This window comes from Carex rostrata, chromosome 2 (genome assembly GCF_964058835.1).
Source record: "Carex rostrata chromosome 2, lpCarRost1.2, whole genome shotgun sequence".
Lineage (NCBI taxonomy): Eukaryota > Viridiplantae > Streptophyta > Magnoliopsida > Poales > Cyperaceae > Carex > Carex rostrata.
In genome coordinates, this window is record NC_135919.1 from 10,088,156 (window position 1) to 10,103,957 (window position 15,802).

The 15,802-nt window shown below is 33.7% G+C and overlaps 1 protein-coding gene across 1 annotated transcript; it reads right to left on the bottom strand.

Annotated features, from left to right (window-relative positions):
• Window positions 1-552: 552 nt before the first annotated feature.
• LOC144573809 (histone H2A.1-like) lies at window positions 553-2,357 on the bottom strand. The gene is made up of 2 exons (XM_078323565.1): window positions 2,010-2,357; window positions 553-1,076 (listed from the first exon to the last, which is right to left on the bottom strand). Exons 1-2 carry the CDS (start codon window positions 2,214-2,216, stop codon window positions 813-815), a joined length of 471 nt encoding a protein of 156 aa, XP_078179691.1. The 5' UTR covers window positions 2,217-2,357; the 3' UTR covers window positions 553-812.
• Window positions 2,358-15,802: the final 13,445 nt, after the last annotated feature.

Here is a 15,802-nt window from a genome sequence, read left to right on the forward strand (position 1 = left end):
GTGGTGTAAAACAACACATGAGTTACAATTGAAAGTATAAAAATTTGAGAGCAATTTGAAACAATTTGAACAAGACACAAAATAATTTTAATGTCGCAAGCACAGACAACCTGGTATAGGTTGCTGGTATTATCTGCCAAGATTGCAACTTGCATAGAAGCCGCCGCTCACCAGAGGGTTACTGTAAATTTTGTCAGAAACTGATAAGAGTACATGCAGTTACCTGTTTAGCCCCAAAAAAGAATCAGCAAGAGATTTCATACATTCAAAATCAAAGAGGGCAAAGGCATATGACAGACAAACAGAAACCAAACAAAGGATTTATGTTTGACTCAAAAAGAGTTTATAAAAGAGTCAGAAAACATTCAACATCTCTCTACCCAAGAACAAAAAACCCTACAACAATCAGACTTCCAGTAGGACTGCATATAAAAATGCACTAGTAATACGAGGCAACTCTGTGTTTACCCGTTGGGTGCTCACACCAGCAATAAATGTCTACTGTAAATTACCTAACATGTACGACCACAGAAGAGCCCGGGAACAATAAAAGAACATCAAAGTTATTGTAAATTAAAACTAACAAAAGTTACTAACACCAACAAGAATCTAAACAACGAACACATACCATATTACAATAAACTTTCAAATTAGAACACAGGAAGAGAGAAAAAAAAATGTTAATCAGTCAAATGTTCCCCTTCTCTACTTCAACATTTACCCCTTGAAACAACCTAAACAAACACTCCACAAATTTAACGCATACAAACATCGATGAGGACAGACCCACAACTGAACTCTTAACCCTTGGTTTAGGCCTTCTTGGGGGATTTGGTAGTGGCTTTGGAAGGAGATTTCGACTCCTTTGGAGATTTGGGAGTATTGCTTTCCTTGCTACCAGATTTCTTTGGCAAAAGCACAGGGTTTATATTTGGTAGCACCCCACCGTGAGCAATTGTGACACCTTTTAAAAGCTTTCCTAACTCTTCGTCATTTCTGATGGCAAGTAAGACATGGCGAGGTATAATACGGTTCTTCTTGTTATCACGAGCTGCATTTCCTGCCAACTCCAGTACCTGTCAAGTATTAATGTATTGAATACCTTCAATCTTCAGGAGGATTGTGCAATAAAAACCTTTGCAATTTTGGCATTTACAAGGCTCAGTCCCGTGTTTCGGCAATAACACTAGATAAATAAATTCAGCTTTATGTATCCTAATCAAGTTATCTTTGAGCCTATAACGAGAATAAGGTTTAAAATGAGGATAAGTAGAGGTGCAAAAGCAAAAGCACAATTTGGATGCAACTTAAAACTTCATAACTGAGTCCCAAGTCTAACATTAGATTACATCAAGTCCGAGACAATTGATAAATAGAAAATTGAGCAAAATTTGATTAATATCTGGCCAGATCTGTTATGGTTATGAATCTAATTTGCAGCCTTGTTGCTAGCAACATAAGCTTGATCAATTAATTGAAGGGGTTAGACAAATTCATCGAGGAAAATCATCTGTTTATATCATTTGATTTTATTTTTAGATGGTTAAATGGTTGAAGTATCATAAAGTCTATATTATAATAGTACAGTTAACATGCAATGAAAGAAGCCATTGTAATCTCTCTCGCTAGTCGCTATTCCCTATCTTTCTATTGCTAACCTTAACCTTAGCATTTCTCCAAAATCTAAATTTCCTGACCTATTTACTCACACAGGATTGCCTAGCTGGCCTGTTTTTTAACATCAAGAGTACAACAGAATCACATGCTTAGAACAAAACTAAAATAGAGACATGCATTAGCAATTTAGCATCTTTTAGCCATGAAACTGTGAAACCACAGATCGATTTCCTGATCCCAGACTCCATTTTTTCGCCTGTTATATACAGTACTTCCAACTGAACACAAGCTATTTCACGAATTTACTAAACCTCGAGGGCTTTCCTGATAAATTAATTCTCAAAAGAAAAAAGTAAACTAAACCAATTACAAGGACTAAGTGAGAAATATACCTCAGCGGCAAGGTACTCCAGCACGGCGGCGAGGTACACCGGAGCGCCGCTTCCGACGCGCTCGCTGTAGCGACCCTTTTTAAGGTAGCGACCGATACGACCGACAGGGAACTGTAGCCCGGCTTTAACGGATCGGGTCACCGGCTTCTTCTTGGGCCCACCACCTTTCCTCCCTCCGGCTCCTTTCTTCACCTTGGCTCCTTCCATCTCTCTCTCCTTCCTCTATTTCTTTTTTTTTTTTTTCTAAGAAAAAAATCTCTCTCTTCTCTGTGTCTTGGTGTGTTTTTTTAGAGAAGACTAGTGGAACGGACAAGAAGCGGATCGAGAGAGAGAGTGTGTGTGTGTTTTGTGGATCGGGTGGATTTAAACCGTTGGATCGGGACCGATCCGTGGGGAGGGAGATCAACCAATGAGGTTTGAGCGTGAGGAAAGCTTGACGACTGTACTTGGATCATACCGTGCAATATGCAACTGAAATGGTATATTCGGTTGGTAGGAGCAGTCTTCTGAATAGCTAGTTATCACGCAGCTATAGTGGTTTTGGACCTAAAAAACTAAGCTATGGAGTAAAATTGTACTAATCGAGTTACTGCCGCTATAGCGTTAATAGTGGTCCGCTATGCTACATGGGCTTATGATTATGCAATTTTAATGAGCCTCAATGTCCAAATGATGCTTTTTTTACTTTGTCAAGCTATATCAATACAATGGAACATGTGCGGGCTATATTGTTATATCAATTAAATTTTATATCATGTATTAATATATGGTAGTGGTATATTTTGAATATAAAATATATCGATAGTTTTTGAATTATGGATATTTTGAATGACAATTTGAACTTTGTATCGGTTCAATATGAATATTAGAACTTCTTAATCAATTTGGTATTTTTTTTTCTTGATGAGACATGTTTACTATTAGTAGAAATATAAAATATAATTTTTGAAATAAAAAAACGCTATTTATGATAGCTTTCGCTATAGCTGCGCTATTCGCTAAAGCTTTTTTTTTTGTCTCCCCACTATGTTGCTATAAACGCTATTTAGAACCTTGGATAGGAGTATTGTAAATAAAGATATACATTTATTGGACGGATATATACTGTTTGGTGATTAATTACTAATTAGTATCTGACTGATTAATTAGATTTTGTATATAATTTAGTGTAATTATTTTAATAAATGAATAATTTTGTGTAATTATTTTAATAAATGAATAATTTTGTGTAATTATAATAATAAGGCTATGAAACTACCGGTAGCTAATTGATATATCTGTTACTCCATTTTGAGGCATTTGATTTGCTTTGAAATTCGTGCTAGTGATTAGGCCTTAAAAAATTAACGGAGACGGAATACACCTCTCCTCTCTTCTCGTTAGTGACTTTATTCATCTACCGATCCTTCTCCCTCATGTTGTCATTTCTCTCTGTACGCGTAACCCGCCAAAACCCTGTCTCTCTCTCGCGTCTTTGTTCTGTCTCTCTCATTCGATATCGTGTCAGGCTCGGCTCACTCCAGTGACCGTCTCTCTTCCTCCTTACAAAGAATTAAAAAGTACCATGCATGTAAGTCTCTTCCCCTCTCCCTCTCGCTGTGTTGAAATATACTAAATTGAAATGAAGAATTTTTAGTTGAAAATACCAATAAAACTCTTTTAACGGATACAAATATTTTGTTATATTTATAGATGACTTCTCTAAAACAACTTGGTTATATTTATTAAAAAATAAAAATAAAGTGTTTTCACAATTTTTAGATTTTTATAACTTCATAAGAAATAAATATGAAGCAAAAATTAAAACTTTTAGATCCGATAATGGAACGGAATTTATAAACCAAAATTTCTCAATTTTTTTCAAAGAAAAAGGGTTTTGCATCAAACAACATGTGTCTATACACCCGAACAAAATGGTGTTTCCGAAAGGAAAAATAGACATTTGCTTGAAATGACTCGGGTACTTTTATTTCAAAACAATGTACCAAAATCTTATTGGTCGGATGCCATTCTTACCGCAACATATTTGATTAATAGATTGTCAAGTGCTAATTTAGATTATAAGAGTCCATTAGAAATTCTTTACAAAAGAAAACTCAACATTGAGCATTTACGGATTTTTGGTTGCACGTGCTATGAACACAAAAATAAACAAGACAAGCGGGATTATACCTCAATTAAAGCAATTTTTTTGGGTTACTCATCACAAAAAAAGGGATACAAATGTTATGACCCAATAAATAAAAAATTGTACATCTCTAGAGATATAACTTTTTTTTGAAAATGAGCCATATTACAAAGAAAAAAGTAATGAGGAAAATATTGTAAAACCTCTTAAATTTTTTGCATTGCCTCATCTTAACTCACCAAGAGAAGAGGTAAGGCCGATAGAAAATGAGGTTGCACATGAATATAAAACCGAAAATGAAAATGAAAGTGTAAATGATGAAGAAATAGAGGAAATGTCTTCAAGTGAGGAAAATGGAAATGTTGAAGAAGCACCTTTGAGAAGGTCAATTCGAACAACACAACCCTCAATGAGGCTAAGGGACTTTATAAACTACAAGGTACAATATCATATACAAAATTTTATTACATATGGTAATGTATCCTCCAACTATAGAACCTTTTTAACCTCAATTGAGAAAGGACAAGAACCAAATCAATATGAGGAAGCCATGAAAAATCCCGTGTGGAACAAAGCCATGAAAGAAGAGTTGAAAGCTCTTGAAAAAAAATAAAACTTGGATAATTGTTTAATTACCAAAAGATTAAAAACCCATAGGTTGTGAGTGGGTATACAAAATTAAATACAATAGCGATGGTACTGTAGAACGGTACAAAGCTCGCTTGGTTGCGAAAGGGTACACGCAAACTTACGGTATAGACTATTATGAAACATTTGCACCCATAGCTAAAATGAATACCATAAGAATTTTATTTTCTATTGCGGTAAACCAAGGTTGGAAATTGTACCAAATGGATGTTAAAAATATTTTTCTTCAAGGAACACTTGAAGAAGAGGTATATATGTCCTTACCTCCCGGTCATGAAAAAGAAAAAAATTGTGATTTAGTTTGCAAATTGAAGAAATTAATTTATGGATTGAAGCAATCTCCAAGAGTATGGTATGACAAACTAAGCACTCATTTAATTTCTTGTAATTTTAAAATTAGTAGTGCCGATCATTCTTTATTTACTAAAATTGAAGAAAATAACACTACCATTATCATAGTATATGTAGATGATATTATAATCACCGGAAATAATCAAGAAGAAATTAAAAAGATAAAATTTCAATTAAGAGAAAAAATTTGACATCAAAAATCTTGGTTATTTAAAGTATTTCTTAGGAATAGAAGTAGCTTACTCAAAAAATAGATTATTTATTTCTCAAAGAAAGTACGCTTTATATTTACTAGAAGAAACTGGAAAATTAGCATGTAAGCCGGCCTCTGCACCTGTTGATAGCAAATGTAAATTAAATAACGAAGATGGGGATATTTTAGAAAATATAAATCAATTTCAAAGACTTGTTGGAAAATTAATCTACCTCACGGTAACCCGACTGGACATCTCATTCTCGGTTAGTCAAATTAGCAAGTTCATGCATGCTCCAAGAACACCACATTTGCAAGCAATTAATAGAATTTTGAGGTACTTAAAAGGAACCCCCGGTAAAGGTATTTGGATGAAAAATAACAATTCTAACGATTTATGTGGCTATTCCGATGTAGATTGGGCCGGAAGTTTTGATAGAAAATCAACAACTGATTTTTGTACATTTGTAGGCGGGAATTTAGTCACATGGAAAAGCAAGAAACAAAATGTCGTAGCACGATCAAGCGCTGAGGCGGAGTATCGAGCCATGGCATCAACCGCGAGTGAATTAACATGGATCAAGTAACTCCTCGCGGATATGGAAATAAAAATCTGAGATCCAATTAAAATGTTTTGCGATAATCAAGCGGCTCAACATATTGCATCTAATCCGGTGTTTCATGAGCTAACTAAGCATATTTAAGTGGATTGTCATTTTATCCGAGAAAAAATCCAATCCAAAGAAATCGAGACACCATACGTAAAAAGTGAAGATCAATTGGTGGATATTTTTACAAAAGGTTTAGAGCCAAAACTATTTGAAGAAAATGTAATCAAGTTAGGATTGATTAACATCTACACGCCTAACTTTGAGGGGGAGTGTTGAAAATAATGAAGCTTAGGATCCAATTAACCTTAGACCTGTTAAGGATTTACATCATTGGTTACTTTTAGAAATAAAAAGAGCAATAAATACCTCCACCTTTATTTAGAATATTACTGTTGTATAGGCACTCATTAGGATTAGAAATAGGCAGATGTTACTTTTTTTTCTTTTTTAGATATAAATAGGCTACATTGTAACAGCTTCAACTAAGAATGAAAAATTACAATTTCTCGTTCATCTCTCTGTCTCAAACTGATAAAATTCAACAAAATCAAACCAGAAGCCTATAATTTACCCACATTGAAGACTCTGATCTTGACGGGGATAGCTTTAGATGATCCATTGGTACAAAATGTCTGCTCAGAACATAGGGTCATTCAAACTATTGTTCTTACTCTTTGTGATCTGGATATATCAGAAATTTCGTCTAAAGTGTTGAAGAAATTAACCATTGACAAATGTTCTCAGTCAAAAACATGGAAAATTTCTTGTCCCCATCTCTGTACTCTTATCATTGAGTCACATGATGAAACTGCAAGGTTTGCACTTTGCAATTTGCAATCCCTCGAGTTCGTTAAGATTTATATGGATTTGGACAAGATCCATGGTGATCCAAACCTTTTGAGAAGTCTTTCCAATGTGAAGCATCTAAATTTTGGATTATGGGTACTAAGTTCAAGGTATACTTTCTCTTACTATTTTAATGAAAAATTTATTGGTTGCTAACCATGTTGGTTTCTTAATTAAGGTGATAATATGTGTCATAAATGACATGACAGACAAAACTGGAGAAAGAGATTTCTCAGTGTGGAACCTTAATGAACTTGAAGGAGTTAGATATTTACTACAGGGGTTTAATAGACGATATCGATTTTATAGTTGATATTCTCAACCACTCTTCGTCTCTGGAGGTTCTCAGTTTACAACCATACCAAGTAATTGTTAGTGTAATAATCTAGAAGTCAATAATACGATAATTTATCATAAAGCTTTGTTCATGAATTGGATGTTTAATTATATATCATTTTGTTGCCTTGAGTATTATTGTATTATGGATCATTTCGAGTTCATGACTGAAATTGTAAAACTCTATAATTAAGATGATATATACTCTTAAGAAGTCACTAACCAAGGTAATTAGCAAGAATACTAATTAACCGTTACTAGGTTAGTATGTGGATTAAAAGATGGTTAAGTTTTACAAACCATTGACACGAGATGTCATTTTAATCACATAGATACATGTTCTAGGAACATGATATTTGACAGACCCCGAATGAAACATTAAATAGAATTGTGTTCGTGTCATTAATGTTTTCATTCAGTGTTAAGGTCTAAAGTATGAGGTATTCATCTTTCCTACTAAGAAATGTATATGTGTGATTGTTATCAAACACTGTCGGTAAAATGCAGTTATAACGGTAGCTCTTCGGTATACATGGCTTAGCTGAGGTAGTGATGGTTTACCAAAAGTACTATTGTCCCTCGTATTTTGTACGAGCTATAGCATCACTGGGCCCCTTGGTAGAGTTAGATTATCTGCATGCGGTATAATTACAAGAGTAATTATATTTGATAATCTGCTCAAGATCAAGAAAAGATTAAGTTAGCAAGGATGACACACATCTAGCTTGAAACTGATCTAATAGCTATGTGACAAAAGAACTGACACAAGTAAATTGTTTACTGGATCGTGATATTGTACTGTACAGCATCATCTGTGTAATTGGATGGTCATGATGCATTTTGCCAGATGCCTCTCATGATTATAGAAGTTATAACAGTTTTAATTCTATTTACCAACATAACACAGATCCTATTGGGTCACACCATATAGGAGTTAATCGGATAATCTTATTGTGATTGATTATAAATTGGTTATGATCAATAGTAAGATGGTTATAATTAATTATACGTGTTATAATTAAATTATAAATGTCATATAAGATGACAAGCAAAAACAACGGTTAATTTATAAACGTACACGGTACATTGTATAAAAGTTACCGAAACAACAACTGCAAAAAATATAATTGTTCAGAATAATTATATGGATATTGATTTCGACCAAGGGCATTTTGGTCTTTTCACATGTCATCCTTATCCGCATGACACGTCATCATCCTTATCCGCATGACACGTCATCAGTCTTATCCAGATGACACGTCATCATGACATGTCATCATCCTTATCCACCCGAGGGTATTTCGGTCATTTGGCAACCGCCATATAACCCTATAAATAGGGGTGGAGGGGTAGAGAGAAAAACCACTAATTCACGTGTTAATCTGATTACTTTGTTAATTGAAATTTCTCTCTTTCTCGGTTTCTCTCCCAAATAGTGTTTCGGTTGAGAAAAAAAAGTTATACGTAGTTGACGCATAATCTTGCGAGTTGTTGTGAAGTATATTTACGGGATCGATGAATAGTGTTTTCCCGAATTTCGCGGTATGTCAGTTTTGCTTATTTGTGAAACTGAGTAACTGAAAATTCGTGTTTACGGATTTTCGTCTTTTTCTTCGTGAATAGTGTTTTTGCATAATTCCGCGGTTTATAGTATTTCTGGCAAAAGAAATAAATCGCTCTCTGGTTAGTCCTGGTGGATAACCTATAGAGGCACCATACGTTTGGTGCTCCGAGTAGAATCATTCCCGTGATGTAGCTCTACTCGCTCGATCTGCATTCCAATTGTGATTTGGAAACAAGGTATAAATATGTTATATTAATCTATTTAATTGGTAAGTAGATTAAAGTTTTAGAAATCAATCATGGAGTAGATATGTAAAAGGATTAAATTGGGTTTTGATGCCAAAGGAATACTGAAGGTGGACCGCCTTGGAAAGTTTCCTGACATGCCCCGTTTAATCCTTGGCTTAAGTTAGAAGTAAAATTTTTGTTTTACGTTCTTTCTGCAGCTTAAGTCTAAACGGGTTTTGGTTACCCTGAAACCCAACAGTAATGTCTCATCTCATCTCCTCGACTCCTCCCTTCCTCTCTCCCTCAGTTTTTATTTTTTATGGACTAATTTAATTTCTTTTACAAATATGGAAGCTGCAGAAATGTCAACCAAAAGAAGAGCTAAGCCAGAAGGGATTGGAAAAGAGTAGAGATGTGTTATCCAAGCGGGAATACCTTAATACGGTTAGGATTGTAAAACCAAAACGACAACCTGATATGGACGTACGGCGACTGATGAACAAGCTGCATAATCATATCAAAACAATTGGTTTAGTTCACATAATCGGCTGATGTTTCAATATTTTTTGTAAATTTTTTATGTTTTACATTTTGGCTGATAGATATTGAGGCGCTGTTGTCAATTTGCTCAAACTGACAGGGGCACTGTTGTAAATTTTCAAAATGTCTAATTTTTACATGACAGTATGGTTAGTTGCACAATTTGATTTCGACTTTGTACCAACCAGTACAATAAACTAAAATAAAAGGGATAGTTTGTATTATGGAGAAATGTTGTGGTAGTAGTATTCTTAGCAATTCTGAACTGGTACCAGAATGACAGATTCACTGTTTTTTCATCTTAATTTAGTCTCTAATTCCAACATCGTACCAGCCACGTCTATACTGTGATGCAACCCATGCCATTAGTACCTACCTAGCCAACCGAACTACACCAGTCAAGAATATGTACAACACATTATATTCGTTTACAAGCATATGTACATTAAAACACAATTAAAACATATGTACATTAAAACACAATTACATTCGTTTACAACACATTATACAACAAGAATATGTACAACAAAATTACATTTGTTTACAACATAAGCATCTGTACATTTAAACATTGTTGTCTACAAAAAATTACTGATACAACACATACAACAAAACTGAAATTAGTACAACACAAGCATCTATACATTCGTTTACAGCATAAGATTTGTTATCTATTATGCCTCTGTCTCCATTGCCTTCCATCGTCAGAGGACTTGGCTCCCAAATGCTTTACCAGTGCAGGCACTGCTCCAGCCTCCACAATCGTGTTCACAACCTTTTTTGCAAAAGCATAGAAAATTTGTGAGATTGACAAAAGATAACTCTGAAAGGCGGGCGGAGGAGGGATAGGAATAATTTGCATTGATTGTTATTTTAATAGAGTTAATCATTGGAGAAAAGAAATACGGCTGTAGTGTTGTGAAACCAATATTGGAAGAGATTTTTCTAAACTTAACAATTAACTAGGAATGAATTTTGCAAAATAGTGTGTATGTTTCAGAACTTGTATGGCTCGACTCAATCACATCCAAACAGACGTTGCCAAATAGCCAAGTCAGCCCTCGTGTTCACTTTCTTTTTCTAATTTTCTTATTTGGGCCTCGGCGTTCTTATTTGGGCCGCTGGCGTTAACTTGTCACAGCTAGCGCCTACCTCCTACCTTGGTTCAGGAGATGACACACTTTGCCGTACAATAATTTAGACAATGCATCCAAAGTTCATTTATGACTATGAGTGGGAAAAATGGCACGGCTCCACCGGCTCCATTACGGAACGGCACAGTTACGGCACAGAACGGCACGGCACGTGCTACTGTTTCGTGTCGTGACTCGCGTGTCGCGTGCTGTGATCACCCCTTGACATTTTAGTCATCGCATGGTACGCGAAAGATTCAGTCACAGCACAGCATATAATCACGCGAGTCACGTGTAATTAGAACTGTTAGGTCTTAATCAAATGATAAATCTTGAATAAACTAATAAAAAAATAGTTAAAAGTGAGAAACTTGACTAATTACGTTTGGACACAGCACGCGAATAGTCACGACGTGACTCGCGTGCCGTGACCACCCCTTGACATTTTGGTCACAGCACAGCATGGCACGGATCAATGTTCACTTGGTCACGGTACGGCACAGAACGAGACCAAAGTCACAGCGTGTTAGCCATGGCATAGCACGTTTTTTCCACTCTATTTATGACATTATTTTTGAAAGTTTTTTTTTTTTTAAGTTTTAGTTAATAGAAGCATCATATGTTATAGGCGCCACAGAGCAATTCATGTTAAAGAACGGCTAGGTTTGCTCAACTTATATCAGGAAGAGAAAATAAATATGCTGCAATCTAGAATCCAGTGAACAGTACCCTGAAAATTCATGTAATTCTGAATTCAGCCGTTGAATGTTTTTCGATAATGCATCTCAAAATAATTGGTTTTTCTATGCACGCATCTCAAAATAGTTCGACGGTTGGATTCGGATTGTAGAGATTTCAGAATAATTGTTCACTAGTCTCGGATTACAGCAGATTCAGATTCTTAGGAAAAAGGCTGAAAATGTAATATATAATATATATATGAGGAGGGTTCAAATGCCTCCATTTTTTGTGCCTCCATCATGCCTCCATTTTTAAAAACTTAAATAACTCAAAGTTTACAACTTAAACGTCAAAATAAAACCGTTAGATGTGATCTATGTTATTTTCTCTAAGTGCCTATAAAAAATTATCACATTTTGATTTTGCTTTTATATGAATCAATAAGTTGAAAAATCAACGTCTAGAAATTATCCACATTTGTGTACATTTTTACAAGCTCAAGATGACAATCAAAATAAAGTTGAAATGCCATAATTTTTTACATGTGCATAGATAAAATGATATAGTTCATATCCAACGGTTTTTTTTTTAATTTTAAGATTTAAATTTTGAGTTATTAAAGTTTTTAAAAATGGAGGCATGATGGAGGCACAAAAAATGGAGGCATTTGAACCCTCCTCTATATATATACATAGGGTCTGTCTAAATTGCTGCTGGCAGCATTTCAGCAGAGGTGCTGCCGGGGCTATATTTAGCCGTGTGATGTCCAAACAACAAATCCAAACCGTTAGATGTTTAATATATATTATAATCTACTTGGAGACAAAATTTTATATTTTTTGGAATTTTTTACTATATATTAAGCTGGTTTGAAAACCGCTGATTTCAGTAAATTTCTACAGCATTGAAATCAGCGGTTTTCAAACCAGCTTAATATATAGTAAAAAAATTCCAAAAAATGTAAAATTTGATCTCCAAGTAGATTATAATATAGATTAAACATCTAACGGTTTGGATTTATTGTTTGGACATCACAAAATAAAAAAAACAGCGGCAGCAAATTAGCCACAGCCTATATATATATATATATATAAGGGAGCATATTTTTGACAAATGATAAATTAGTGGTTGTTACGCTTTAGTTCTGGAGGTACACAGACTTCACTTTGATTCTGTATTGCTGGTACCGAATTTTTGTATCTGTATCGGTCAGGGATGATTAGTCCCTATCTGAAGGCAAAGTCTTTGGAATTTTTATAGTAATGTTACTGTGATTTTATTTTTATAGTAAAGATATACAAGTATTATTTATGGATTGCCTTTTTCCTTTCTGGTATCAGTCATACCAGAACAGGTATAGAAAATTACTTGGTGGTTAATAAAGTACATAATGATTAGTTTATTAGTGATAAGTAAAGTACCTGCTGATATTTGCTGAAGGTAAAAAATATTTTCACTACAACCTTTTTTAATCTCCATTTACCTGTTTGGCTTTATTATTCCACTAACATAAAATAGTTACATGCTAGGTAAAATGTGAAGGCAGCTAAGAAAATAAATTTCTTCATAATATAGAAATGATAATATTTAACAAAATGAAATTGGTTGCATTTGACAAATAATTTTTTACATATCTCATGCCAGTCTTAGAAATTACCAAAGAATAATGCCATTTAGGTCAGTGTATGAAATAACGCAAGAATATGACTAATCCATATAGTGTGCTAATTTGGAGCTATTGGAATAATACAATTGTTATTATTGTTATTTGAATTATATTTTTTTAAATATCGGGGTAGCACTATACCCAACATATTCCCTAAAAAAGAGAATTATGTTTGACTTGTATTTTCATAAAAAAGTTAAATACTATTCTTGGTTTGTGTTATTATCATGCATCCAAACATTAGTGCTAACTTCAGAAATAACAAGAATAACATTAATTTGAATTTGCGCTATTCTATTGTTTGAATGAGTTAGCAATAACATCATTAATTTTAGAAATAGCTCTATTCTTAGGGTGATTCAAACATAGAATAAGGAAGAAGAATAGTCACTAATCCAAAAACAGTGATAACTCCATGCTATTCTTGATTATCCAAAACGCACGTTCCGAAAATTTGTATTTAAAACAAAAACATCTACTAGAGAAAAATATATTTTTAAATTGACATAAAAACTATCTGATCGAATACAACAGTAAAATATGCACACAAATTTTGACAAAAAAAAACACTCAGTATAAAAATTGAATAATGAACTAAATTAGGTAGATCCAAAACAATATAAAAGTGTCTTTGCAAGCATTAAATGCATCATGTTGTATGACCCAATTAAAAATATTAATCATTAAATCGTACAAATCAACATATCGAGAAGAAGATAATCATACCGAGAAGACAAAGAAAGTCTTCAAAATCCAAAGAAAAAAGGATTAAGATTAAAAATTCAGAAAAAAGAAGAAGAGTGAAATCTAATCCTCACTAAGAAGATAATGTTCGAACAAATTAAATATCCAAGGAGTTCAAAAGAGACTTAAAAAATCTTAAGGAAAATTTGCCAAACAACTTCATTAATAATTATATATTTTTACTAGTAATAATGAGTTAGGCTAATATGACACTAGTGTTATATCAAACTAAATAACACCACATCTTAAACCCTTAGATCTGCTTTAAGATTCGTACAAAATGAAGTGCTTGAACAGTAAATGCGGATAGTACGAATCTTAAAGCAGATCTAAGGGTTTAAGATGTGGTGTTATTTAGTTTGATATAACACTAGTGTCATATTAGCCTAACTCAGTAATAATTATTTGGGGGAATTTCATGTATTCCCCTCAAAAACTTCAATATTACGTATTTTCCCCTCAAAAGTTTATAATAACGTATTTACCCATCAAAATAATAGAAACTCACATATTTACCCAAAAACAATAAAATAATAAAATTTGACATTTATAATTTACTAAACAATATCAATTTATAAAACATGACTATTATACCCCTCCTTTGTTTCTCTCCTTTCTCCAAAAGTTCCCAGGTGCCAAATCACTCTCTATTGTTGAACTTTTCTTGATATCTTCACAAGTTTCACCTTTGTAAATGGACACCGGTGAATGCTTTAGAGTAGAAAAAGTAACAAACCTACATGGCTTAATGTATCCATGTGGATTCAAGCTACCAGCAAAAGTAAGGCAATTAATACCACAACTTTAGAGTATAGAACATGAAATGCCGCAACAGAAATAGCTTGTTAATTCTTAGTTTACTAACTGTTAAACTTAACCCTGTAAATGCTTCTCAGATCTGGAGATTTCTGAACCCAACCTCCCACCGAAAATCTGAAAACAATTAAGGGACAATGATTCGATGTAACTCGAAATAATTCAGTCATAACTCCAATCAAATTTGCTGGGATAATAATGAATTCAAAATTAAACCGAACCACCTGTAAACGAAACCTGAAATTGACCCAAACCCAAAACAACCCAAAAATATTTAACTTAGCTTAACTTATCAACAACTAAACCCTCCTGCTGACCACCTTTTTAGGTTGATCTCATTCTCAGGTCAATAGTAGCTGCTTGGAGCTTAGGACATATAATTGAAAAGAATAGCTACATTGGCTTGAACTAAACAGATCAGAGGAATTAAAATTAAAACTAAAATAGAAAACAATTGAAAAGAAAAGTAAAGAAGCACCTTTTCTACGAGGTAATTTCGCTAGTCCCTTTAGGTCCCTTTATTATTGCAATTTCCTGACATTTTCACAAACACCTTATGTGCGACTCAAACACCTTAGTTATCAAAAAAATATGTTATATCGGTTCCAGTACAGGACTGGAATCATAAAAAAGTATTAGCCCAATATATTCCCAACTGTGAATTTCTTAATTCTTGTTCTTTTTATCATAAATCCAAGTTGCTTCTCTCAGTGAATTATTTAATTTAAATATGGTGCAGCTGAAGTATACAGAGAGTTGCTTGCACCTGAGAATTTTTGGAGCGGGTGGGCACGGAGAGAGAGAAAGGAGAGAAAGGAGGGGAGCTATAATGGTCATTTTTTATTAATTGATATTATTTAGTAAATTATAAGTGTTAAATTTTATTATTTTATTATTTTTAGATAAATATGTGAGTTTCTATCATTTTAAAGGGTAAATACTTTATTACAAATTTTTGAGACTTTTGAGAGAAAAATACGTAATATTGAAGTTTTTGAGGGGATACATGAAATTTCCCCTAATTATTTAATGGGCTGTTACAATAACACTGTGATTTGGAATTTATATTACCTGAGGTAATAGAATATTTTTGTGTAGATCTGATCATAATCAGGCCAAATATTAAAAAAAGTTAGTGTATTCTACCACATATCGAGTTGGTACAAATTATGATTAGACAGTTAAAATCTAAACATAAATATTCATAGGGGTGTCAACGGCTACAATATGGATTGGGTGGAGATATTTTTATACCCGTATCCATTATGATAATGAAAAAAATATGTACCTTTATTCGCCTTTTCGAATA